General features: G+C 51.7%; 1 protein-coding gene and 2 long non-coding RNA genes across 5 annotated transcripts; 1 reads left to right on the top strand and 2 right to left on the bottom strand.

Moving 5' to 3' along the window:
• Window positions 1-564: 564 nt before the first annotated feature.
• Window positions 565-15,589, bottom strand: LOC309869574. Its single transcript, XR_014314271.1, has 3 exons — window positions 15,359-15,589; window positions 6,440-7,559; window positions 565-1,398 (listed from the first exon to the last, which is right to left on the bottom strand). It is a non-coding gene; the product is annotated as an uncharacterized lncRNA (long non-coding RNA).
• On the bottom strand, window positions 4,808-5,993 carry LOC309869575. The gene is made up of 2 exons (XR_014314272.1): window positions 5,189-5,993; window positions 4,808-5,099 (listed from the first exon to the last, which is right to left on the bottom strand). It is a non-coding gene; the product is annotated as an uncharacterized lncRNA (long non-coding RNA).
• SHANK3 (SH3 and multiple ankyrin repeat domains 3) lies at window positions 13,074-24,017 on the top strand. Of its 3 annotated transcripts, none has more exons than XM_082740955.1 (11): window positions 13,074-13,248; window positions 14,548-15,208; window positions 15,596-15,799; window positions 16,688-16,759; window positions 19,005-19,113; window positions 19,189-19,340; window positions 19,434-19,601; window positions 19,773-19,889; window positions 20,282-20,359; window positions 21,336-21,402; window positions 23,654-24,017. In XM_082740955.1, the coding sequence occupies exons 2-11, from the start codon at window positions 14,912-14,914 to the stop codon at window positions 23,839-23,841; spliced, it is 1,452 nt and encodes a 483-aa protein (XP_082597081.1). In that variant the 5' UTR covers window positions 13,074-13,248; window positions 14,548-14,911; the 3' UTR covers window positions 23,842-24,017. The 3 variants fall into 3 exon arrangements, with proteins under 3 accessions (XP_082597081.1, XP_082597082.1, XP_082597083.1); XM_082740956.1 differs by having other exon boundaries at window positions 13,076-13,248; window positions 23,625-23,697; XM_082740957.1 differs by having other exon boundaries at window positions 13,077-13,248; window positions 23,664-23,683.
• Window positions 24,018-24,399: the final 382 nt, after the last annotated feature.

Below are 24,399 nucleotides of genomic sequence, written 5' to 3'. Positions count from 1 at the left end.
TAGGTGACCATTTGGGACCCATTGGTACAGTGCCATATTCCTAGTACCTCATATTTCGGGGTCTGTTTGTGTGTGTATAGGTCTATAATAAACATCTTAAAATGTAAAATGTCCTTCTGTTATTTATACACTCATTTAACATCTGTCCCGCAAACAATCATTAAACACTTATGTGTGCTGACTGCTGTGGTTGAATAAGAAAAGCATTTCTGGGGTGCCTGGGTGGCTCAGTGGGTTAAAGCCTCTGCCTTCGGCTCAGGTCATATCTCAGGTCCTGGGATCGAGCCCACATCGGGCTCTCTGCTCAGCAGGGAGCCTGCTTCCCCCTCTCTCTCTGCCTGCCTCTCTGCCTACTTGTGATCTCTGTCAAATAAATAAACAAAATCTTAAAAAAAAAAGAAAAAGAAAAGAAAAGAAAAAAGCATTTCTGAGGCACCTGACTCAGTAGGTAGAACATGCACTTCTTGATCTTGGGGTTGTGAGTTCAAGACCCACATTGGGTATAAAGATTACTTTAAAAAGTTAGAAAAAAAAGAAAAAGAAAAAGATTTTCAACAACATAACCCAGTGCAAAACATTTGGAAATGTTCACTAGAATAAAATTTGCCTTCTTTTAAATGTAGTAGCTGAGCTTGAAAGAAAGCAAGGGATATCCCCAGAGACACTAAATGAAATGGAAACTAAAAGCAAGAGGGCAAGAAAGCATGTTATTGGGGACATTCTCAGGATTTTTAAAGACCCATAACTTCAGTGATGGGCTAGAAAGACTAGAAAAAAATTGGATTTTCAAAAAAGAGAAAAGATATTGTGATGATCTCACCACAAGATGCAAATACAATCTCTCCTCAGAATTCATAAGCATAGACTTACCTTCAAATGGGTGTGGGTTTTAAATATATATTACCTGGGTGGTTTGGCATTGAGTTGAAGTGGTTGTAGGTTGGCAGCACGGGGGCGTCTAGCAGGAGCAGATGCAAATAATCTCTGGAGGACCACCGTCTTAACTCAGTCTCTCCAGGTTCTCACAGATTGGGTTAGCCAAACATGAGGTCACAATCTAAAATCATAAACCATATAAGTATGCTAAAAATGTTCACAGAGATAAAAGATGCAATTGAAAACCTGGAAAAGAGATGAGAAATGGTCAGAAAGGATCTTGGGGAAAAAAAATAAAAAGGAAAGACTCTGATAGATTTGAAAATGAACCAAGTATAACTTTATTTTTTAAAGGTTTATGTATTTATTTGTGAGAGAGAGATAAAGGGAGGGAGAGACAGAGAAGGAGAGAGAGAGAATAAGCAGGGGGAGTAGCAGAGGGAGAGAGGGAATCTCAAGCAGACTCCCCATTGAGTGCAGAGCCTGGTGCAGGGCTGGATCCCAGGACCCTAAGATCACGACCTGAGCAGAAATCAAGAGTCGGACACTTCATTGACTGAGCCACCCAGGTGACCCCAAAAATATAACTTTAGAAAACAAAAATAAAATTGAAATTTCAGCAGGCAGATTAAACAGCAAACTAGACACAGCTGAGAATTATTGAATAGGAAGGTGGCCCTAGAGGGACACCTGGGTGGCTCATTTAGGTAAGCGTTTGCCTTCAGAGAGACCTGATCCTGAGATCAGGTCATGATCTTAGGGTCCTGGATCAAGCCCTGCATTGGGCTACCTGCTCAGTGGGGAGCCTGCCTCTCCCTCTCACTCTGCCTCTCCCCCTGCCTGTTCTTAGGCTCTCCCTCTCTCTCTCAAGCAAATAAATAAAATCTTAAAAAAAAGATAAAAAGAAGATGGGTCTACAGAAATTACCCAGAATACAAAATAGACTGGGAGATGAGAATATTTTAGAATGAGAGGGTCTAACATATTTAAAAAATTTTAAATCTTTAAAAAATTTCATACCTTATAATTTCATTAAATGTATTCACAACGTTGTAGAACCATTACCATTATCCATTTCCAAAACTTTTCATCATACAAAACAGAAACTCTGTACCATGAAATAATAGCCACCTATTCCCTCCTCTCCCAGCCCCAGAAATATCTCATGCAAGTTGATCATACGTTTGCCCTTTTGTGAATCAGTTATTTCACTTCACATAATGCTTTCAAGGCTCATCCATGAGATCTAACATATTTTTACAGAGGATACTGAGGAGATACAACATTTAAAAAGATGATACCCGGGAAATTCCAGATTCGATGAAAGACGTAGGCCGTAAGACCCAGGAGTCATAACAAACCCCAAACAGGACAACTAAAACCAAAACAGCACCTATATATAAATTGAAATTGAATCATATTAAAGACGACAGGCTCTTAAAAGCATCCAGAAAGAACAAATACAGAAAGAATAACAACTTAACAGCATTTATTTCAATGTCAGCAGTAGAATCTAGATGACAATAGAATCGTAAGTTAAAGATGTGGAGTGTAAATAACTGTTAATCTAGAATTGAATACGTAGGTTGACAGATTGCTACCTGCCGATTCTAATATCCATCATGCTTTCTTCCTCATTAATAGAGCCCTGATTTTGATGTGGGGGGCAATCATGTGTTCACCTAAGAAAGAACTTCATTTCCTGAGCTCACTTGCAGCCAGACTCAGTTCTGACCAATGAAATAAAGCCGGGTTATTGAGTAGGGTTTTAAAAAAAAAATCCTTAAGGAGGTCAGACATCTGTTCATGATGAAAAGCTCTCTGCAGATGACAACTAGAAGAGGACCTTCTAAATCTAGTAAAGGCCATCTACCAAAAAACCTTCACGTAATATCATACTTAATGGTGAAATATCAGATACTTTCCTCCCATGACTGAGAGCAAAGCCGGGCTGCTTGCTCTGACGACTTCTATATGACACTGTATTGGTGGTCCCAGCCATTGGAATAAGGCAAGAAAAATAAATAAAATGGAGAAAATTCTAAAGAAATAAGTATTTTGTTATTTGCTGATGACCTGATTATGTAGAAAATCCTGAGGAACCTATAAAAATGCTACTAGAACTAAGTGAATTTAACAAGTTTACAGGCTATTTATATACAAAAATATATACTTTTTTGTAGATAACTTTTTCTTTTTTTTGGCTAGTATACTGAATATACTATACTAACAACAAACAATTATAAAATGAACTTAGGGGTGCCTGGGGGCTCAGTTGTTAAGCGTCTGCCTTCAGCTCAGGTCATGATCCCAGGGTCCTAGGATCGAGCCCCGCATCAGGCTCCCTTCTCAGTGGGGAGTCTGCTTCTCCCTCTCCGACTCCCCCTGCTTGTGTTCCCTCTCTCACCATGTCTCTCTCTGTCAAGTAAATAAATAAAATCTTTAAAAAAAATAAAAAAGGAAATGAACAAAGACAAAAAGAGACCAATAAAAAACCAGAACTAACTGTAGAGAACAAACTGATGGTTCTAGTAGGGAGGGGTGTAGGGGGATGGGTGAAATAGGTGAAGGGGATTAAGAGCGCGCTTACCACAATGAGCACTGAGTAAGGTATAGAGTTGTTGAATCACTGTATTATTGTACACATGAAATTAATATAGCATTACATGTTAAAAAATAAAAAAATTCTAAGAATAAAAAATGAAATTAAAATTTCACTTGCAATAATGTGAAATAACAAAATTCTTAGGCATAAATTTAAGAAAAATGCATAAAAATTCTACACTGAAAACTACTAAGCCTTGCTGAAATAGATTAAGGAAGACCAAAATAAATGAAGAGATTTACCATGATCACACATAGGATGATCCAATATTGTTAAGAATCCATTCTTTCTAGATATACTTATAGATATAATTCAGTACCAATAAAATTCCCATCGGGTTTTTAAAAAAATTTGTAGAAACTGACAAACTGATTCTAAACTTTATATGGAAATGAAAATGACCTAAAACAGCCAAAAAGATTACAGAAAAACAAAGTTGTAGGGCTTATAGTACTTGATTTCAAGACTTCACAGAAATTAAGAAATCCGGGGTGCCTGGGTGGCTCAGTGGGTTAAAGCCTCTGCCTTCGGCTCAGGTCATGATCTCAGGGTCCTGGGATTGAGCCCCACATCAGGCTCTCTGCTCAGCGGGGAACCTTCTTCCTCTTCTCTCTCTCTCTCTCTCTGCCTGCCTCTCTGCCTGCTTGTGATCTCTGTCAAGTAAATAAATAAAAAAAAAACCTTTGGAGAAATTAAGAAATCTGGTATTAGTGAAAATATAAATGTAGATTGAAGGAAAAATCAGGAATAGACCTGCATATATGTGATCAACAGATTTTCAATAAACGTGGAAAGGCATTTCAGTGGAAAAGCAAAGTCTTTTCAAAAATGGTGCTGGGAGGGTGCTAAAGCAGTAAGACCCGTAGAGACAGAGGACAGAATATTGGGTCCAGGGGCTAGCAGAGGGGGATGGAGAGTTACTGCATGATGGGCACCGTTTCTGTGTGGGGTAATGAAAAAAGTTCTGGAGACCCACGGACAGCGGAGATGGTTGCACAATAATACAGATGGACGTAAAGCCACTGAGCTAGACAGTGGCTAAAAGGGTGTATTTTATGTTATATATATCTCACCACAGTAAAAACTATTTTGAAATAATTTGAAAAGTGGCCCAAAACAAATGGACATCCCCAAACGGAAAAAACAAATATCAACGCTTTTTGACATCACAGATAAAAACTAATTTGAAATTAATCATAGACCTAACTGTTGCAAATAAAACTTTCAAGATGAAAACACAGAGGAAACGTTTTGTGATTTTTGAGGTAGGCAAAGATTTTTTAGGACATAAAGAATATGACAAATAAAAGAAAAAATGTGCATTGATTCTATAATAGTGAAAGCTTTTTATTCTTTGAAAGAAATGCCTTTGAAAAGGCAAGCAACAAAATTAGAGAACTTTAGGCAAAAAAGCTTGCGTCCAGAATATATAGAGATACTACTACATTTAGGTAAGTCAAACTACTTAGTTTTTTAAAAACGGGAGAATAGACTCGAACAGACATGTCACCAAAGAAGACGTGTGAATGGTCTACAAGCGTGCCAGAAGAGGCTCGACATCATCAGGGAAATGCTGATTTAAACGACAAGGAGATACTGCTACCATCCATTAAAATGGCTACAATTAAAAAAAAAAAAACAGTCAATGCCAAGTGTTGGCAAGGATGTGGAGGAAATGGAAGAAGCTGGAATTTAAAATGATATTACCATTCTGGAAAACTGCTTGCCAATTTCTTAAAAAGTGAGCGTGGGTCTATGGTAAGACTTAGCCACTCTGTCTCCACCCAAGAGAACCAAAAGCCACACAGACGCTTCATGCAAGTGTTCCTAGCGGTTCTGTTCACGATCCTTCCGAACTGTAAAAAAGTGTACATCTCAACAGATTAATTGATAGGTAAAATGTAGTATTTTCTTTTTTTTTTTTTAATAAATAAGTTTATTTATTTTGGTGGGGGACGAGGCAGGGGGAGAGAGGGAGAATCCCAAGCAGGCTCCGCCCTCAGGACAGAGCCTGACCCGGCCGGATCTCACCACCCCGAGATCGGGACCTGAGCAGGACCCAGAGTGGGACGCTCAGCAGACCGAGCCCCCCAAACGCAGTGTTTTCCTGCAGCGAATCTCACGCAGAACGAAAAGAAAGAGGAGGGACGTTCACCCCGAGAAGCGCTTGCCTTGACGCTGGAGGGCAGGCCCGGGCAGGTGGGAGGCTGCGGGTTAGGGCGGATCGGGCCGGCCCTGCCCTGCCACCGAGGAAGGCGACAAGGGGGCTGAGACCTCTCTCGGGGACAGGCCCCTTCCCTGGCCCCGCGGGCTCTCCAGCCCCCTCCACTCCACACAGGGAGCAGCTGGTGCCGCAGGCCAGTCGGAGCGGACCGCAGCGGAGGCGTCTTTCTTCCAGCAGCAGCGCGCTTGCGGCTCGGTGGGCTTCGCGGTCTTCTTCTTCTTTTTTTAAAATATTTTATTTATTTACTTGACAGACAGAGATCACAGGTAGGCAGAGAGGCAGGCAGAGAGAGAGAGGAGGAAGCAGGCTCCCCGCCGAGCAGAGAGCCCGAGCGGGGCTCGATTCCAGGACCCTGAGATCGCGACCTGAGCCGAAGGCAGAGGCTTTAACCCACTGAGCCACCCAGGTGCCCCTGTCTTCTTCTTCTTCTTTTTCTTTTTAATTTATTTTCAGCGTAACAGTATTCATTGTTTTTGCACCACACCCAGTGCTCCATGCAATCCGTGCCCTCCCCAATACCCACCACCTGGATCCCCCAACCCCCAAACCCCCGCCACTTCAAATCCCTCAGATTGTTTCTCAGAGTCCACAGTTTCTCATGGTTCACCCTTCCAATTTCCCCCAACTCCCTTCTCCTCTCCATCTCCCCATGTCCTCCATGCTATTTGTTATGCTCCACAAGTAAGTGAGACCATATGATAATTGACTCTCTCTGCTTGACTTATTTCACTCACCATAATCTCCTCCAGTCCTGTCCATGTTGCTACAAAAGTTGGGTATTCATCCTTTCTGATGGAGGCATCATACTCCATCGTGTATATGGACCACATCTTCCACTCCGCCAGAGGCCCCTAACCGGTTGTTCCGCCTGCAAGGCCTGTGTCTGTGTTCCAACACAGGGATGGATTTATTATTTCAAAATAATAACACTACTGTATTGTACACTTAAAAATGGTTAGGATGGTGACTTTGCTGTTATGTATTATTTACCATAACAACAAAAAACCCGCAGAGTTCTTGAATTGTCAGTGACCTTTGCAGGGAAGAGTAAACTTGTGGGTAAAACACATGCTCTTGAAAGAAAAAGTAATTGGAATCCTAAATGTGAAATTAATTAGGCAGATATTTCTGCCCTTAATTTCACAGTTAAAATATTTAAAATCTAATGCTCTAAGAGTATATAACAAAGATCAGTCATCCCTTCACATCACTCTATATGAAGAATGTTCATTAGAAGGCACTCTGGAGATGACAGAAACCAAATCAGAATTAGGTTTATGATGTTAATAAAAACTGTGTTCATTGTGTACCAGGCCTATGGTAAGCATTTCATATTCACTGAGCTCATCTAGCCTGCACAATGGCCCAGAAGGCCAGGAGCCAACCTTTGAGCTGCGAAGGCAAGTGCTTGCCTCGTGTCCAGCAACTGAAACAGGACCTGGCACGTGGCCAGAATAAAGGGGGGAATGACACAATGCCGACCATCGTCCCCAGCCTGGCAGAGTGTGGCATGGTGTTCTGGAGACATAGGAAAGACAGAGGGAAAGGTAAGAAGCTTTTCCAGGCCACGTGGGTATTTGGAGGCTGAGCTGGGATTTTAATCCCGACACCTGCTCCAAGGACAAACCTTCCACCTGTCCAGTAGGTGGCCTCTCAACCGAGAAGGGAAATCTATTGGCTCTTGAAACCAAAATCAAGAAAAACTGAAGTGCTTTCAGATTTCAGGGCACATTTAGGGACTTACCCTTCAAAACCTCTTCTGTTCCCCGCATCTGTTCTTCCCCCACTGTTGCTCTCTTCTTAAGGTTGGAATCTTGGTCACCAGTAGCTATTGAGTTCATGGCTCTTATGTAACTACGAAGAGTGTAAGAGTGGAGAAACAGTTGTAAAAGGTAAAATCCCAGCACAAGTGATGTCTGGGGGCCTCACTCGTGAAGCATCTGCCCTTGTTTGGCTCAGGTCATGGTCCCAGGGTCCTGAGATCAAGTGCCACATCAGGCTCCCTGGTCAGTGGGGAGCCTGCTTCTCCCTCTTCCTGCTTGTGTGGTCTTTCTCTCTCTCTGTCAAATAAATAAATAAAATTTAAAAAAAAAAAAAACAACCCAGGGCAGGATTGTCACTTGTCCTGCTTGGGTCCCATGCCCACTGCCAAGGTCTGAGTCCCGGGTCCTCTACGGTCCAGCCTGCATGACTTCGGACCCTTTACGTTACTTACTCTTTTTTTTTTTTTTTTAAAGATTTTATTTATTTATTTGACAGAGAGAAATCACAAGTAGGCAGAGAGGCAGGCAGAGAGAGAGAGGAGGAAGCAGGCTCCCTGCTGAGCAGAGAGCCCAATGCAGGACTCGATCCCAGGACCCTGAGATCACGACCCGAGCCGAAGGCAGCGGCTTAACCACTGAGCCACCCAGGCGCCCACGTTACTTACTCTTGATGGCTTTCGGTCCCTCATCTATGTCACAAGAACAGTAATAGAGGCTTGCTCAGTGAATGGCATGTAGCGCTCAAACACCTTAGTAAGGAATGAATTTTCATAATTCTTATTGCATTTTTTAAAAAATCTAAGCAATTTTCATAAAGCTTTGTGGTGGCCTCTCTGTAGAAAACCCCCTGTGAGGTTGTAACCCTTGCCTGCCCCCTTCCGTTTTGAGGTCTGAGTTATATTATTCTTTGTAGTCTCCGGGAAATTAATGTACAAGGAGTCCAGGGGGAGTGGGACTCCTCTGAAGGGACACATTTAGGCTGCTTAGGGTCCCCACATAAATTAGGCCCAACTAAGTTCATAACTTCAAATTACAAACTTTTCACAGAAATAATCTGCCGCAAGTGAAACGATTAGACCACCAAAAAGAACTAAATTGATTAAATTGAGAAATAGAATCTGTGGTCATTGAAACTGAAAACTCTATGAAAAAGAAAACATAGGAGGAGGGGTGCCTGGGTGGCTCAGTGGGTTAAAGCCTCTGCCTTTGGCTCAGGTCCTGATCTCAGGGTCCTGGGATCGAGTCCTGCATCGGGCTCTCTGCTCAGCGGGGAGCCTGCTCCCCCCCACCTCTGCCTGATTCTCTGCCTACTTGTGATCTCTGTCTGCCAAATAAATAAATAAAATCTTTAAAAAAAAAACCCCAAACCAAAAACATATGAGGAGAATTAACAGCAGATTGAACACAGACAAAGAGAATATTAATGAAGTGGAAGTCAGAATTGGGAAATTACCCAGACCAGAGCACACACAGAGAAAAAAATACGGTGAGGAAAATAATTGTCAATTTAGAAGTCTGCATTGCTGAACTCTCACTCAAGAAAGAGAGCAAAATAAGACATTTCAGAGACAAAGAATTTCTCATTAACAGACGTTCATTAAAAGTATCTCGAGCATGTGCTTTCCGGAAAAAGAGACTTCAGCCTTGGAGGAAAAGTGAGTGAAGTGTAAAGCAGCGCTGGGTGGTCCGGAGGCAAGCACCTGGAGGGGGAGGCGAGAGGTCACAGCGAAGTTCTCTAGGTTCTTCTCGTTCGTAGAAGGGAGGTGGAGAGAGACATGGACTGTAGAATTCGTCAGTTATGCGGGGTGGAAAGTGTATTTACAAAAGTGATAGAGAATGCAAACCTTCCAAGCCAACACGAGTTGAGGGAAAGGGGAATAGAGAACACTTGACCCGTCCAGGGGAGGACAGAAAGGGAGAAAAAGGAAGCATAGATAAGACAGATGCCTATCTTAAAAAGACAGACAACACAAAATAAGATAGTAAAGATCCATTAAAACCCATCACAATCATAATAAACACACCATTAAAGGCTGAAAACTACAAGATTGATTTAAAAAAAATCTAGCTACAGAGACTGTATATCAAAAGCATACTTAAGATATAAGGAAAAGGATAGAAAAAGATACATGAGGTCAATATTCACAAAAAAGGGCTATGGTAGATTAATGACGGGAAAAAAGAAATTAAGGTAAAAACATTATTAGGGATAAAGAGCAGTAGTGTATAATAACAAAAGGAATAATTATCAGGAAGGTATAATAATCTTAAACCTCTTAGCTCTTAAAAATTGAGTCTCAAAAATATAAAACCCAAACTGGCAGATTTCGTGGAGAGACTGCTAAAACCAATATCATAGTAGTGGGATTTTAACCCATTTCTTTTAGTAATTTCTAAATCAAGTAGATGCAAAATTAGAAAAGGCATGGGATTTTTTTTTAAGATTTTATTTATTTATTTGACAGAGAGAAATCACAAGTAGGCAGAGAGGCAGGCAGAGGGAGAGAGAGAGGAGGAACAGGACCCCTGAGATCATGACCTGAGCCGAAGGCAGCGGCTTAACCACTGAGCCACCCAGGCACCCCGGTATGGGATATTTAAATAATACAGTTAACAAGCAGGATATAACAGAGATTCTGTATCTGCGGCTCTCTGTATCTCTATATCTTCTTGCACGCAACCATTCCTATGGAACAGACAGGAAACCTTTATAGAAAGAGCCAGTGCATCCACGCTACACGGGAAGTCTTCACACAATCCCAGAAGATCAGGGCTATGCAGACCCCCTCCTTGGACCTTATACAATAAAGTAAGAAATCAGCCACTAAAGGTTAGTCCTCCCTCCAAAAAAACCTATTATGCATTTGAAAATGTAAAGAAGCATACTTTCAGCAATTCCCAAGCCAAAAAAATTGATACTAGAAAATCAGAAGAACGTGAAATTAAAAATACTACTTATCAATTCTTAAGGGACATTAACTGAAGTGCCACTTGGAAATATATAAACTTAAAAGCTTACAATCAGAAAAGGGAAAGACTAAAAATTGAATTAAATATCCAACTCGAGAGATTAGAAAAAGAATCATAACACAATAAAAAAATAGAGATAATAGAACAGAATAAAGCCAAATAGAAAATACAGATGATTAGCAAAATGAAAAGCTGATTCTTTTAAAAAAATATTTATTTATTTATTTGGCAGAGAGAGAGAGAGAGAGAGAGAGAGAGAGAGAGAAGGTGCAGGAGCATAAGCAGGGGGAGTGGCAGGCAGGGGCAGAGGGAGAAGTAGGTTCTCTTATGAGCAGGAAGCCTGTTGTGGGGTTTGATCCCAGGCCCCTGGGGTTTTGATCCGAGCCAAAGGCAGACATTTAACCTACTGAGCCAACCAGGTGTCCCTAAAAAGTTGATTCTTTTTTAATTTTTAAAAGATTTTATTTATTTATTTGACAGACAGAGATCACAAGGAGGCAAAGAGGCAGGCAAATAGAGAGAGGGGGAAGCAGTCTCCCCGCTGAGCAGAGGACCCTGAGATCATGACCTGAGCCGAAGGCAGAGGCTCAACCCACTGAGCCACCCAGGTGCCCTAAAAAGCTGATTCTTTAGAAATAATTTGTATTCCCAGAAGAGTAAAACTTAGTGTATCAGACTCAGGATGAAACTGGACCTAAATATATTGACGGACATTAAATAAGTGGAGGGAATCAAACTTAGCCCCAATGACACCGGCCCCAGACGGTTTGACAGTGAGCTCGACATCCGAGGGTTCCTGTCTCGCACGAAGGGCTCCAGACTTTGGGAGAGGGTCTGAGCTGCAGAGAAAGTTGTGGGAGCTTTGGAGCCCCCACTGTGTCCCGGGCACTCCTCCTGGGCCATAGACACAGTAAACGGTAAGTAAGTGAATGCGAGTGTGTTAGGACAGGTGCCGTGGCAGGAAGAGAACTAGATCAGAGGGAGGCGGCGGAGGAGCATGGGGAGAAAACTGTGGACAGGAGAGAAGAAGGGCAGTCAGTGGGGGGCTGAGAGCAGAATGCCCCACCAAGTTGTCATGGAAACCGAGGGGGAGTGGGGGAGCTGGGAGAAGCTGCTGCGGGAGGCAGGGTTGGGATTTGGGGGAGGAAGCGGCCCCAGGAGTGGGGAAGGAGGGAGGGCAATAGAGGAAGTGAATGGAGGCCATCAACTGCCCAGAGAGGAGCCCCCCCCAGAGGCCAGTAGGGCATGGACCACAGACGCTGGAAGGGGGCTTAAGAATGTGAAGGTGCCGGGAAGTCAATCAAGGCCACCAGACAACTGAGGTTCGGGAGGTCAAGGAGGAAGAGGGCACGGCGTGTGGTGGGGTGGGGCAGGCTGTGGTGAGGCAAGGGCCTTTGTGTGGCCTGTGGGCCTGGGCCAGCTGCGTGGTTGTGGGTTAGGGGCCCATTCCGGGATGTGCCAGGCACTGTTCTAGGTGCTTTGCCCACATGAATTCCCCAAGGCCCTGTGGGGCCTGTTTGCGTCTGAATATGTGTGGCGAGAGAATGTGGGAAAGCAGCAGGGAGGGTGAGAAACATTCTTCTGGAATCTTGGCCTGGATGGAAGGAGTGGGAAGCAGAGGGCCGTGGGTCTGGTGGCTGGACAGAGACATGGTGTGGAGGCTGGGCAGCGGGAGGCAAAGGGTGGCTCTGCCCGGGAGGCAGAGTTTTGCTGAGTGAGGGGCTGCTCAGGAGTTATGGGGGCTGGCGGGGGGCCTGGTTGTTTTGTTCCCAACAAAATAAAGGGCAAAGACACCCACCATGCTTTGGCTTCATCCTCTGTAAACCCACCATGCTGCGGGGACGGAAGGACGTAATGTGGGTTAGGTGCTTCTGGGTTCTGTTATTTTTGCTGTTTGCTGGGGTGGTGGGAAGAGCCGGGGGAATGTGCAGGCTTGGAATTCATTCATTATGTGCCCATCCTATGTGCCAGGCACCTTGTGGAACCAGGACAAAACCAAGCAAGGGCTCTGGTATCTCCTGGGGCAGTGCTGGGCCCACCTAGGCCTGGAGACCAAAGATCTGTTGGTTGCGATCAGCAAAAAAGGAGATTTTCCCCTAAAAGATTTTGTGGCTGCACTGCAGGGGGGGCAGTAGATGGGGGCAGGGAGGTGCTGGGAGGTTGCAGGGGCTCCCTTGAAGTCCAAGCTGGGTGGGCAGCTTGGCAGGGTGAGTGCAGAGGTCTGGGCTGCTGGGACTGGTGGTGAGGAAAGGGGCAGCCTCCTCTTGGCCTCCTGCCTTCATCCCCCCCGAAACCAAGCACTTGAGCAAGCAGGTTCCTGGCCTAGCAGCCAGCCACAGAGGGACGAAAGGCTGGGAGCTGGGAGCAAAGGCAGCTGGGGTTTGTGGTGGGAGGGTTGGGGAAGGCAGGGTAGGCAGGAATTGTGGGTCTGGTGACTTGCTGGGGGATGGGGGCAGGAAGGTAGTGGAGACAGGAGAGGGGCTGGGAAGCAGCAGTTTCCTCTCTCTAGGGCTGGGCCGCAGGAAATCCAACCCTCACACTTCCCAAGGTGCTTCCTGCAGATAAAGTGGCCTTCTGACAGGCCCCTTCCTGCTCCCCCCTTTCCCCAGCCCTCCCATCCTGCCTCAGTCCCCAGGGGACCCGCAGCTCCCCCACTCCGGCCAGGCCAGTGGCCTTGGGAAGAGTCTGGACAAGGGGGTGGGAGGTCTGGGCATCCTGGGGCCACACTTCCCGGCAGGGAGGGTCCAACCGGGCTTGAGGAGAAAGCAGGACCAGACCCACAGACAGCGCTGGAGATTCGGCTCTGTGGGGTCAGTGGAGTCCTGGGAGGCAGAGATTTTTTTCCTAAAGCGGTAGTGGATGGAAGAGGGGGGAGCCAGGGCTCCCTCAGGGGTTAGGGGTGGTCCTTGGGAAGAGGGCCTTGCTCTGGGGTGATAGGAGATCGCTCTGTTGGCATAGGGGTCGGTATGGGGGGGGCTTTGTGGTGGGCAGGTGGTTGTCAAGGTGGCTCTGTGGGGAGTGGTCTGTTCTTGGAGGGAGTGCCAAGTGCTGTTCTTGAGGGGTTGGGGTGTTTCCAGGTTGTCATGGGGGAGGGGTAGGGAGGTTTTTCTCTGTGTAGGGGGTTCATTCAAGTTTATTCCTGGGAGCCTCAGGGGATTCAGGGTTGTTCTAGGAGAAGGCTGGGAAGGTTGGGGGTGGGGGACGCCCAGGGGCTCTTTTCTAATGGAGACCAGGCTGGGTCATGCTTGGTTGTTCTGTGACCATTATCAAGCACGTCCAGTGAAAGGGCGAGCAGCTCCGCTATGGGGTTCAGGGCCTTTCTTTGGGGGCACAGTCAAGGCATGTTGGGGAGTTCTGGGGAAGTCAGGAGCTGTTTCTCGGGAGCTCGGGGATATTCCGACAGTTAGGGGCTGCTCTTTGCTCTCAGGGGTCTTGAGGGCCCAGGTTTCACAGCACTGGGGTAGTTCTGTGCGGTTTATCAGGGTTGGGGGGGGGGGTTGAAATGCTCCAATGGGGCGGTGGTGCCTGAGCTAGTTTCTTTACTGCGCTCCCCTCCTCTCCGCCCACTCATCACCCCCTCCCGCGTTGCCACGACAACGTAGAAAACTAAAATTCACTTCCCCGTGCAGGTGGAGACTAGTAGCGCCCCCTCCCCTAAGCCAGTCCTCATAGGTCGCGCCCCCATCCTGTCGTCGCTAAGGTGACGGAAAAGGGGAGACAGGCGTTGGTCTAGGCAGACCACGGGGCCTGGAGAGTGGGGAGAACGAGGCGGCCGTGGAGTCCAGAGCGAACTCCCCAAACTCGGCTGGGGATGCCGCAGCCGCGCTGAACGCTATTTAGGGTGGTCGTAAGGGTTAAGTCGGAGGGTTAACTGGCTCTCGAGGTGGGAGAGCCCCTAGCCCGTCCCTGGCCCCGATGTCTCCTCCGTCTCACACCCAGGACTGGGGCAGGGCTGGTCCCCGTCATCTCCCTCGGGCCTTGAGTGGGGTAGGGAGGTCGGTAGAATGGGGGAGAAGCTGCCACCCCCGGAAATTAATTCTCCCGTTTTTCTCTCCCCTTCCCGCCCTCTCTGGTCCCTGTGCCCAACGCGGACCCCACCCCCGCCTCAGGACCCCGGTCTCGCGGACTCTTCCCCGGTGGTCCGCGGATGCTCGCACGCAGCCGAAGGGCGGCGCGGCCCTCGCGGCTCAGCCACTCCCCCCAAGCCAAGGCCTAGGATTCCCCACACCCCCCGCGCAGCCCCCAGGGCCCCCGCCCTGTGGGGCGGCCCAGGCCCTCCGCACGAACCCTCCCACCTCACCCCGGGGACCCGAACAGTCCCCCTCGCCCCCGGTCCCCGGCTGGCCCTGAGCCCTCCCGGCCCCCGCCTCCGGCGCGGCCCCCTTGCCACCCCCGCTTCCCTCTCGGCTCAGGCCCCCTCCCCCCGCCGCCCCCGCCCCCGGGGAAGGCAGGCGCCGAGCTGAGCCGGGGCCGATGCAGCTGAGCCGCGCCGCCGCCGCTGCCGCCGCCGCCGCCCCTGCGGAGCCCTCGGCGCAGCTGTCCCCCGCGCCGGCCCCGGCCCCGGCCCCCCCCGGCCCCCTCCCGCGCAGCGCGGCCGACGGGGCTCCGGCGGGGGGGAAGGGGGGGCCGGGGCGCCGCGCGGAGCCTCAGCGCGCTCCGCTCTCGGCCGCGAGCCGCCCGGGCTCCGGCCCGGGCGCCGGCGCTGGGATGGACGGCCCCGGGGCCAGCGCCGTGGTCGTGCGCGTCGGCATCCCGGACCTGCAGCAGACGGTAAGCCCCACCGCCCCGTCCCGGCAGCGCCCCCGCCCTCCTCGCCCAGCGCCCCCACCCCCAACCCCGTCCACCAGCTCCCCCCCATCCTCCCCACCCCCCGCGCGCTCGGAGGCGGGTGCCGGGGACCCCAGGCCCGCGGCTACTCACCCCTCCCCCGCCGCCTCCGCGGAGACCCTCCCCACCACAGGGCGGGGGCGGGGCCCGGGGAAGCACCGCCCTCGGGGCGGGTTCTCGCCGGCTGGACGCGGAGGCGCCGGGTCCCGGGCTTGGGCTCGGGAGCCCCGGAGTCCTGCCGGGGCTCCCGGGACTTGGTCCCCTGCGCCGGGCCGGGCGGGGCCGGGCGGCGCTCATGCGGTCCGCACTCATGATCCCGCTCCGCCGCAGAAGTGTCTGCGCCTGGACCCGGCCGCGCCCGTGTGGGCCGCCAAGCAGCGCGTGCTCTGCGCCCTCAACCACAGCCTCCAGGACGCGCTCAACTACGGGCTCTTCCAGCCGCCCTCCCGGGGCCGTGCCGGCAAGTTCCTGGACGAGGAGCGGCTCTTGCAGGAGTACCCGCCCAACCTGGACACGCCCCTGCCCTACCTGGAGGTGAGCGGCGGGCGGGGGCGCGCGACCGGGGGCGGGGATGGGGGAGCGCGCGGGGCACGACCCTGGAGTTCCGTAGCGAGAGCCGTGAAGGGCACGGCCGTGAGGGGCGCGGACCCGAGGAGTCGGCTGGGCGCGCGCGCGCGCGTGTTTGTGTGCGGTGCGGGAGGGGGTCTGCGTGAGCCCCGCTCAGCGAACGGTGCATACGGTGTGCTTGCGAGGCGCGGGGTGCCGTGTGTGGAGCGTGTGAGGTGTAGAGCAGTACGTGCCGCGAGCGGGTTTGCAGTCCGCGTCTCGTGTGCTGGGAACGCGGGGGGCTTCTGCGGAGCGCGGTGTCCGTGCGCAGAGCCGGGTGTGGAGGAAGCCGCGCCTCACCTGGGTCTGCACATCTGTGCCCCTCCCCCGCCCCGGAGTCTCTGAGGGCACACCTCAGTCTCTCTCGTTCGCTCACCCCCATTCACGATGGAAAGGGTGTTGAGTGCGCTGTCAGGAGTGGGGACACAGACTGACTTACAGTTTGGGGTGGTGGTGGCAAGGGCAGTGAGCATTACGGTGGCTGAGCTCAAAGTCGGCTTGGCCGCTCGGGTGGCAGAGGGAAATGGGGTCAGTGCCACTCAGGGCATGTCTAGGAAGGTAAGCCTGGAATCAGGTCTTAGAAAAGGAGTGGCATTTGCCAGGGATCCCTGGGGGTGGGAGTGATAGAAAGGGTGTTGCCGGTTAGGGGACAGCGGGCACGCGCCATCGGAACTTGGTGTTGGCGCTGTGTCCGTGGTCCTGCGCGTGAGGTTGGTGTGGCCTGCAGGCTGAGGAAACAGGACTTGGTTTTGTGTGTGCATTTGCTCACTCAGCCCAGGTGGGTGCCTTTTCTCTGCCTTTTCTTTACCTGAGCAGTTTCGATACAAGAGGCGAGTTTATGCCCAGAACCTCATTGATGATAAGCAGTTTGCAAAGCTTCACACAAAGGTAAGGAGGAAGCCACAGAGGAGGGACTCCAGAGGTGACCCCCCTGGCCCCCATGAGCAGTGCTCCCCTCACCCCAGGCTTCACTGGATTTTGTGATATCAAAAATGCCATTAAAAAATTCCCAAGAGCTCTTCCTCTGCCCCCAGCACCCTCCACCCTGGCTTGGGGCTGACCGCTGTCCCTCCAGCTTGGCTCAATCTGTTTTCTCTTGCATCGGGGGCCCAGAGCAGATGCTGGGGCAGCTGGGGGGCTAGGTGCGGACTCCAGCACCATGGCTGTTGTGTGGGTGCTCTACTGCCGGGTTTCAGTGAGATCAGACTCTTGCTCACCCCTCTGGGGGGCCCCTGGCTGGGCATGGTGGTGGGCTATGATAGCACGTGGTGTCTTGGTGAGAGCCTGGGTGGACTGGGAGTAAAGAAGCACCTGATGTTCTGTGTTGGGGACCTGGGGGCGGGGGGAGGACTAGGAGCCTAGCACTTAGTGGTTACACAGTGCTGGGCACCAATAATTAAGGCACTCACTAATTTTCTCCTGGGAAGAAAGGAGAAAAGAGGGAGGGGCTATTGTTATCCCATTTTCCAGACGAAGATACTGAGTCCCAGGGAAGTTATGTGACGTGCTTGTGGGTGTGCAGCCAGTGAAACTGGGGCTGAATCCAGATCTGTCTGACGCTGGGGGCCTGTGCTTGGGCGCACCTACCGAGTGCCAGGGCTCAGTGGGCCTGACCCCAAATGTTCTTTGGGGGCCACCTCACTACCTTCTCTGAATGTAGGAGAGGCAATGTGGGTGCCACGGCTCCTACCCACAGGCAGCCTCCCTTAGCTGCCACCTCAGGTTCCAGTGACTGGTGGGCCTTTGCTTACTGGACACTTCATTGACAATCTTTGGAGCTTGTCTCTGTCTAGGAGAAGGATCAGAGCATTGGGCCACAGTGACCCTTCTGTGACCATGGAGCCTCCATGCCAGGCTCTTCTGCTGCTCTCAGGGTACATGGGGGTCAGAGGCCATGATTTTGGCTGGGCGGAGACTGTGGCTTCACTCTCTATTTGCCCCAGTGTGATCCTGTCACTCTGGGGTCCCCCCCCCCCCCCAGCCCATGGTTATCTCTTAAAACTGTCGTGAGCAGCTCACAGCACACTGGTGACACTGGTGACTGTTGACTCCCAGTGAGTCCCAGTTGTTTTTAGATTGAGTTTTCTTTCTTTTTTTTTTTTTTTAAGATTTTATTTATTTATTTGACAGAGAGAGACACCAAGAGAAAGGGAACACAAGTGGGGGGAGTGGGAGAGGGAGAGGGAGAAGCAGGGTTTCCACTGAGCAGAGAGCCCGATGAGGGGCTCCATCCCAGGACCCTGGAATCATGACCTGAGCCAAAGGCAGATGCGTAACTGTTTGAGCCCCCCAGGTGCCCCAGATTGAGATTCAATCCTCCCCCAGCCCCGCATGTGTCTGCCTGCCCCTACTCTGGCCAGTGCTCATATCACACCCTCGCCTCTGGGTCTGGCTGAATTCTCTCCCCATCGTGAGCACCCTTCTTCCTGCTTGATGGTCCAGACCCACCTTAGGGGCCACCTCCCATGGGTGTCCTCTCCTGTCTGTGATGCAATCTGAGTGTTTGGAGAAGACCTGGGGCCTCGGCCAAGGTGCCTTGCCGTGTGGCATCTGCAGCGCCAGCCTCACTGAGTCTCTGCAGAGTGAACTAATGCGCGACTAGGTCAGCGAGTGCAAGGCAGGCCAAGTCAGGTCACAGGAGGGGCGGCCTGCAGGTGAGGAAGGGCCTTGGGGATAAGGGTCTGCCTTGGGGTGGACGCATGGAGAAGGAGGAACAGGACCACCTCGGAGTGACGGGCTGTGGGCTGTGAGGGGGGCGCTTCTGCGTGGGCACCCTGGGCTCCTGCAGGCTGGGCAGGGGGGTGCCCACGAGGCTGAGGCTGGGGGCGGGAGTTTGCCTGGGAGCATGACCAGGGCAACCTGGCCTTGGTGAGGGGCCAGCCCGGCTGAGACCGGCCGCTACCGTGGGCCTAAGGTGCAAGGAAGGGCTTCAGGCAGCCCATCGGCCCAGTGAGCTGAGGTGGGCCACGTGGGAGTACAAGGCTTAAGGTGATGGGAGGGGGTGACAAGGTCATGCTGCAGGGTGACACGTGTGAGCAGGCAGCAGCTCCTGTAGGGTGACCCGTGCCTGAGGCTTGCTGGTGGAAGTGGGTAACTGTGCTGCTGGGCTGACCAGGATGGCTGGGCATTCCAGGCAAACCTGAAGAAGTTCATGGATTACGTCCAGCTGCACAGCACGGACAGGGTGGCCCGCCTACTGGACAAGGGGCTGGACCCCAATTTCCACGATCCTGACTCAGGAGGTGAGAAGCAGAGCAAGAAGGGGCATGGCCTTGGAGTGATTGGGACCTTAACCTTCCTCTGTCTTTTGAACCCAGAGTGTCCTCTGAGCCTCGCGGCCCAGCTGGACAACGCCACGGACCTGCTGAAGGTGTTGAGGAATGGTGGCGCCCACCTGGACTTCCGCACTCGAGACGGCCTCACCGCCGTGCACTGTGCCACGCGCCAGCGGAATGCCGCAGCCTTGACGGTCAGTGTGGGCGGGTCCCTGGCCTGGAGGGGCACAGGGCCCAGCTGGGGGAGGAAGCGGGCCTGCCTGGATGCTGAGGCTCCTTGCCCTCAGACCCTGCTGGACCTGGGCGCTTCACCCGACTACAAGGACAGCCGCGGCCTGACGCCCTTGTATCACAGCGCCCTGGGGGGCGGGGACGCCCTCTGCTGTGAGCTCCTCCTTCACGACCACGCTCAGCTGGGGACCACAGATGAGAATGGCTGGCAGGAGATCCATCAGGTGGGCAGGGAGTGGGAGGGCACGGTTTGGGGGGGGGGTCTTGGCCTCTGTCTAGGGGTCGGGGGGAGGCTCCCGGCTCCGTCAGGCAGTGGGGGCTTGCCCGGCCCCCTTGGCGGGACTGGGGGTCCTGGACTGTGTTCAGGGACCCAACTTCATCTCCCTTACCTCCAGGCCTGCCGCTTTGGGCACGTGCAGCACCTGGAACACCTGCTGTTCTACGGAGCTGACATGGGGGCTCAGAACGCCTCAGGGAACACAGCCCTGCACATCTGTGCCCTTTATAACCAGGTGTGACTCTGTGTGCACGTGCGTGTGTGCGCGCAGCTGCCCCTGTGCAGTGCTTGCTTGCCTGTCTAGTCCTGCTGTTCCTTCGTGGGTGCGTGTTCTGTGTCCTGCTGTGAACTGTAGCCTTCCGGGCCGGTGTGCGCACATCCGTTCCCGGGGCACACGTGCACGTGTGCGCTCCGAACAGCTGGGAGTGAATTGTGCACATCTAGGCTTTCTGGGCCAGTGGGACACTTGTGTGTCGTGTATACCTCGTCTGCTCGTCCCCCTGCTGTGCATATAGGCACTGGACACACGGGTGTGGGGGTGTGCGCCCCGGGCCCCCATCTGTGCCCCATCCTGGCCACGCCCCTCTGGCTGTCCAACTGTGACCCCCATTCCAACTCCCCCAACAGGAGAGCTGTGCTCGAGTCCTGCTTTTCCGTGGAGCTAACAAGGATGTCCGCAATTATAATAGCCAGACCGCCTTCCAGGTACAGGAGTGGTTTACAGGAGGGTGAGGCAGAGCCCTGGGTGTCTGTCTCTGTGTGAATTGCTCTCTCGGGACCTTGGTTCTTTCCCTGGAAGGCAGTAAGGGAGCTCTCACTGAAGGACTGGCCGGGGTGAGAGAAGAAGGGGTGGGCCAGTGCGGGGCCCACTCGGGGGGGCCTTCACTGTGCATGGTTCCCTTGTCTTCCAGGGAGAGAGGAGGGTCATAGGGCTCTGGGGTCAGGGGAGAACCAGTGTGGGCTTGACCTGCCAGACACAGGTGGGGGTGGAGCTGCCAAACCAGGGTGGGAGGATTCGTTACAGTCCCTGACTCAATTCAGGTGATATTTTTGAGCCCCTTGTCCAGCTGGGTTTTGTTCTCGGCCCTGGGATGACCAGGCATGCGAGTCTCTGTGTGCCCTGGAGTTTGTGGGTGAGGGAATGAAGACCGCATTATGGGAATTTTTCGACCATAGAGGAGCTGGGATTCTATTTTCAGTGGGAGTGAGGGCCTTCAGGGGTTTCCTCAGAGGCGTGAGGGAAACAGGTAGGTCCCCTCTGGCAGTCCAGCCAGGGGACAGACGTGGCAGTGGAAGAGCCCAGTGGGTTTGGGCGAGTCTGGAAGGGCCTGTTGGATGACCAGACGCAGAGACAAGGGAAGGGAAGAAGGTGGGGGACAGGTGCGAGGCAGCGGTGGGCCACGGCAGAGGCGGGAGCGATGGTGCGTATGGCGCGCTGTTAAGAGAATCAGTAGGGTGACCCATAGGCCTGAACTGTCTTGGCTTTGGCTCTGAAAGTCTCATGTCTTGAGAATTCTCTTGGTCCTGGGCAGAATGGGGTGGAAGGTTAGACGGGGGCCAGGGTCCGAGCCTGGGGCCCCCAACCAAGGAAGACTCCCACACAGGAGCCCGGGGGGATGCACAGGGGTTGGGGGGGCAGGTTTGGCGCCCCTGAGTCCCCTCTCTCCCCCTCCCTTCTCAGGTGGCCATCATCGCAGGGAACTTTGAGCTCGCAGAGGTCATCAAGACCCATAAAGACTCGGATGTTGGTGAGTGCTGCCCAACCCAGGTCCCTGTTTGATGTGGGTTTGTGGGAGTTGTCAGGGCCCCACCAGGTACAGGGGTCAGTGGGGATGGTGGAAGGGAGCTCCCATCCCTGAGCCTCTTCCTTGCAGCTGTGCTTTGGTCAAAGGTCCATTAATAGCCCCTGAAGGTCTGGGGGATCTGCCGAGAGCAGGGCTGGTGTGAGCGGATGAAGGGTGTGAGAAAGGGTCAAGAGCATCGTTGGGTTAGGGCTCTGGGTTGGGGCCATTGTTGAGTTTAGGGATCAACTTAGATTGAGAGCAGGGTTGAAGTTAGGGTCTAGGTTCATTTCCTGTTAGGTCATATGAAGGGTCAGCAGGGAACCTGGGGCGTAGATCTCAGACATTGACCCTCAGTGGGTCACTCTTGCTTGGGGCAAGAGCCGGTTTAGGTGGCCCAGAGCATGCTTCCGTAGGACAGGATCACGTAAGAAAGCAAAGCACAGTGGTTGGGATGCCAATGGAAAAGGGAAGAGCTATCTTCAGGGCCCTGAGCTCTGAATGAGTACCCTGGGGGAGCCCAGGATATGTCTGACTCATAGTCCCAGAAGGAAAGCCAGGAGATGCCACTCGGTCTTGACTCTAGGGCAGGGCAGGAGGACGGGCACGGCCATCATACGGGAGCCTCAAGGAGGTGCCCCCCCCCCCCCCCCGTCAGTGTTGGGTGCCGGGCTGCTCTGGGACCTGTTCTTGGAATCCTCCGTCTGTCTCCCATGTGCAGTGGGTCGGGCTGTGGGAGAGGGTAGGTCTCTCCTCTTGGAAAGGTGACCCCTGCCTCTGACTGCCACAGAGGGGCTCCCTTCTTAGCTCCCTCTGTCCTGCGTGGACCACGTTGTTCTGCCCATGGTTCTCTCTGGAACACAGACTCCCAGGCTTCCCTTTCTGCCATGGTTGCAGTGTCCCCATTAAAAAAACAGAACAAAGCAAAACAAACAAATGACAGTAGACAGCAAAGCGCTAGGGCTGGTCTTGGTTCTTTTGTGAGGTTATGGCAGGGCTAGGTTGAATTTTGAAGTGGGGTTAAGGTTAAGGTCAAGTTCCTGCTTAAGAACTCTTCTGCTCTAGTGTCTCCCCTGAACAGACCTCCTCCAGTGAGGCTTGGTTCTGCATCTCTCATGTCCCAAGATGGCCAGGGGACACGATCATGGGTCGAGTCTCTACAGTTGGGGTGGGGCAGTCCCTCCATGGCTGTGGCAGTTCTGCGGGTATCTGCAGGTCCATGTTGAGGAAATGACTGAACTAATGACATGGCACAGAATTTGGGCCCAGGTTCTGGTTGGGAGAGAATGAGGATGAGGTTGGAGGCTTGAGTTGGGGACAAGAGACAGAGTGAGGGCTCAGTTAGGGTCTGGTTGTCAGCCTGGGAGAACCCTGGTTTGTACACATGTAGGATCCTCTTGTCTTATGGTTGTTTGACCATGGGAAAGCTGCTTAGGACTTCTTTGCCTCAGTTTCTCTTAAGTAAAATATGTTTTTTTATGGTTATTTGTATGCCATTCCATCCCTTGACCTCATGTGGGATTTGAGTCTATGCATCTGGACTCCTTGGTCCAACTGATTAGAGGGAGGAGGGTATCTGGTTCTGGCCCAGAGAGACAAAGGCTCTAGCTACCCCCCTTTTCCTGACCATGGGCAGAGATACTAGAGCTTCTAGGGTCCCCATTATTATGACTCACTGGCTGGCTGGCCTGGCGTGTGCTCACCAGGCTAGAGTTGGTGTGTCACTGCTGAGCAGGCCTACAGAGCAGGTAGCCCCTGTGTGGCATTGGCTTTGCCACCTGTGTACCCCAGCCTGCTCAGGGGTCATGCATACACTCAGATGAAGTAGCCAGATGTTGACTTAGCCAGGTGTCCCTGAGTGTTTACTAGGAGCCTTGTTATTTTAGTTTATTCTCTCAACAACCCTGCAAGGAGTGATGATTATTTGTCCATTTTTATAAAGGGGGTTTGGGGCAGAGGCTGTCTTTGGACCTGTCCTTGTCACCCCTACTGCCTCTGCACACCTCCACTCTCTAGGGATACTCCCTCAGTGATAGTCACAAGTTGCTCTGTCTCGCCCTAGCTTGGGGCCCGGGATGGGCCGGCACACAGAAGAGCTGGAGGGAGGCTCTGCCCATCTACCCCCCTTCCTCTTCCTCAGGAAGGGAAGCCCTGGTGAAGGCTCTGATAGGCTGGGGTTATTCTTCAAGGGACAGGACACCACGAAACCTACTGGCAGTCCTCTCTAGATTGATGGGCCCGAAGCAGAGACCTGGTCTGGAGGCTGCTACCTGTGCTCTTCAGCTCTGTTGCCTTGGGCCAAATCAGGGCCCACATTCTGCTGCCGTCTCCCATACACGCTTCCATGTTCTCACCAACTTGCTGTCCCATTGTGCCGGAGGGATGTTTTCCTCACGCTGGACCTAGGGATCTTGCTCAGTGTAAGTTCCGACTCAGTGGCTGTGGGTGGGGCCGGAGAGTCTGCGTTTCCAAAGAGTTTCAGCTCTGAGGTGAGGCTGATGTTCCGTGGGCCACGCTTTGCTAACAGGAGTCTAGAACAGGCAGATGAGGCCTCACAGGCCAAATTCAGCCCACAGTCTGCTTTTTTTTTTTTTAAATTGAGGCTTTAAAATTGAGGATTTATTTTTCATATAGAATCAAATCCATATAACATAAAATTAATTAGTTTAAGTTGAATAATTCAGTGCTATTTAATACATTCACAGTGTCATACAACCACATTTATTGAATTTCAAAAATTTTCATCACCTGGTAAAAGGAAACCCTGCATATGTGAAGTGATTATTCCACATTCCCCTCCCCCTTGGCCCCCCTTACCTCTTAACGTACTTTCTGTCTCTATAGATTTACCTCCTCTAGACACACAGGAGTAGAGCCCTATAAGACGGGACTCCTGGGGTTTGGCTCCTTTCACTCAGCTTGAATTGAATTCTCCATATTGGAGGGTTTATCGCTGCTTCATTC

The sequence above is a fragment of the Mustela nivalis genome, assembly GCF_964662115.1.
Source record: "Mustela nivalis genome assembly, chromosome: 7".
NCBI lineage: Eukaryota > Metazoa > Chordata > Mammalia > Carnivora > Mustelidae > Mustela > Mustela nivalis.
Note: the sequence above shows the minus strand (reverse complement) of the source record. Positions and strands in the feature narration are given on the sequence as shown.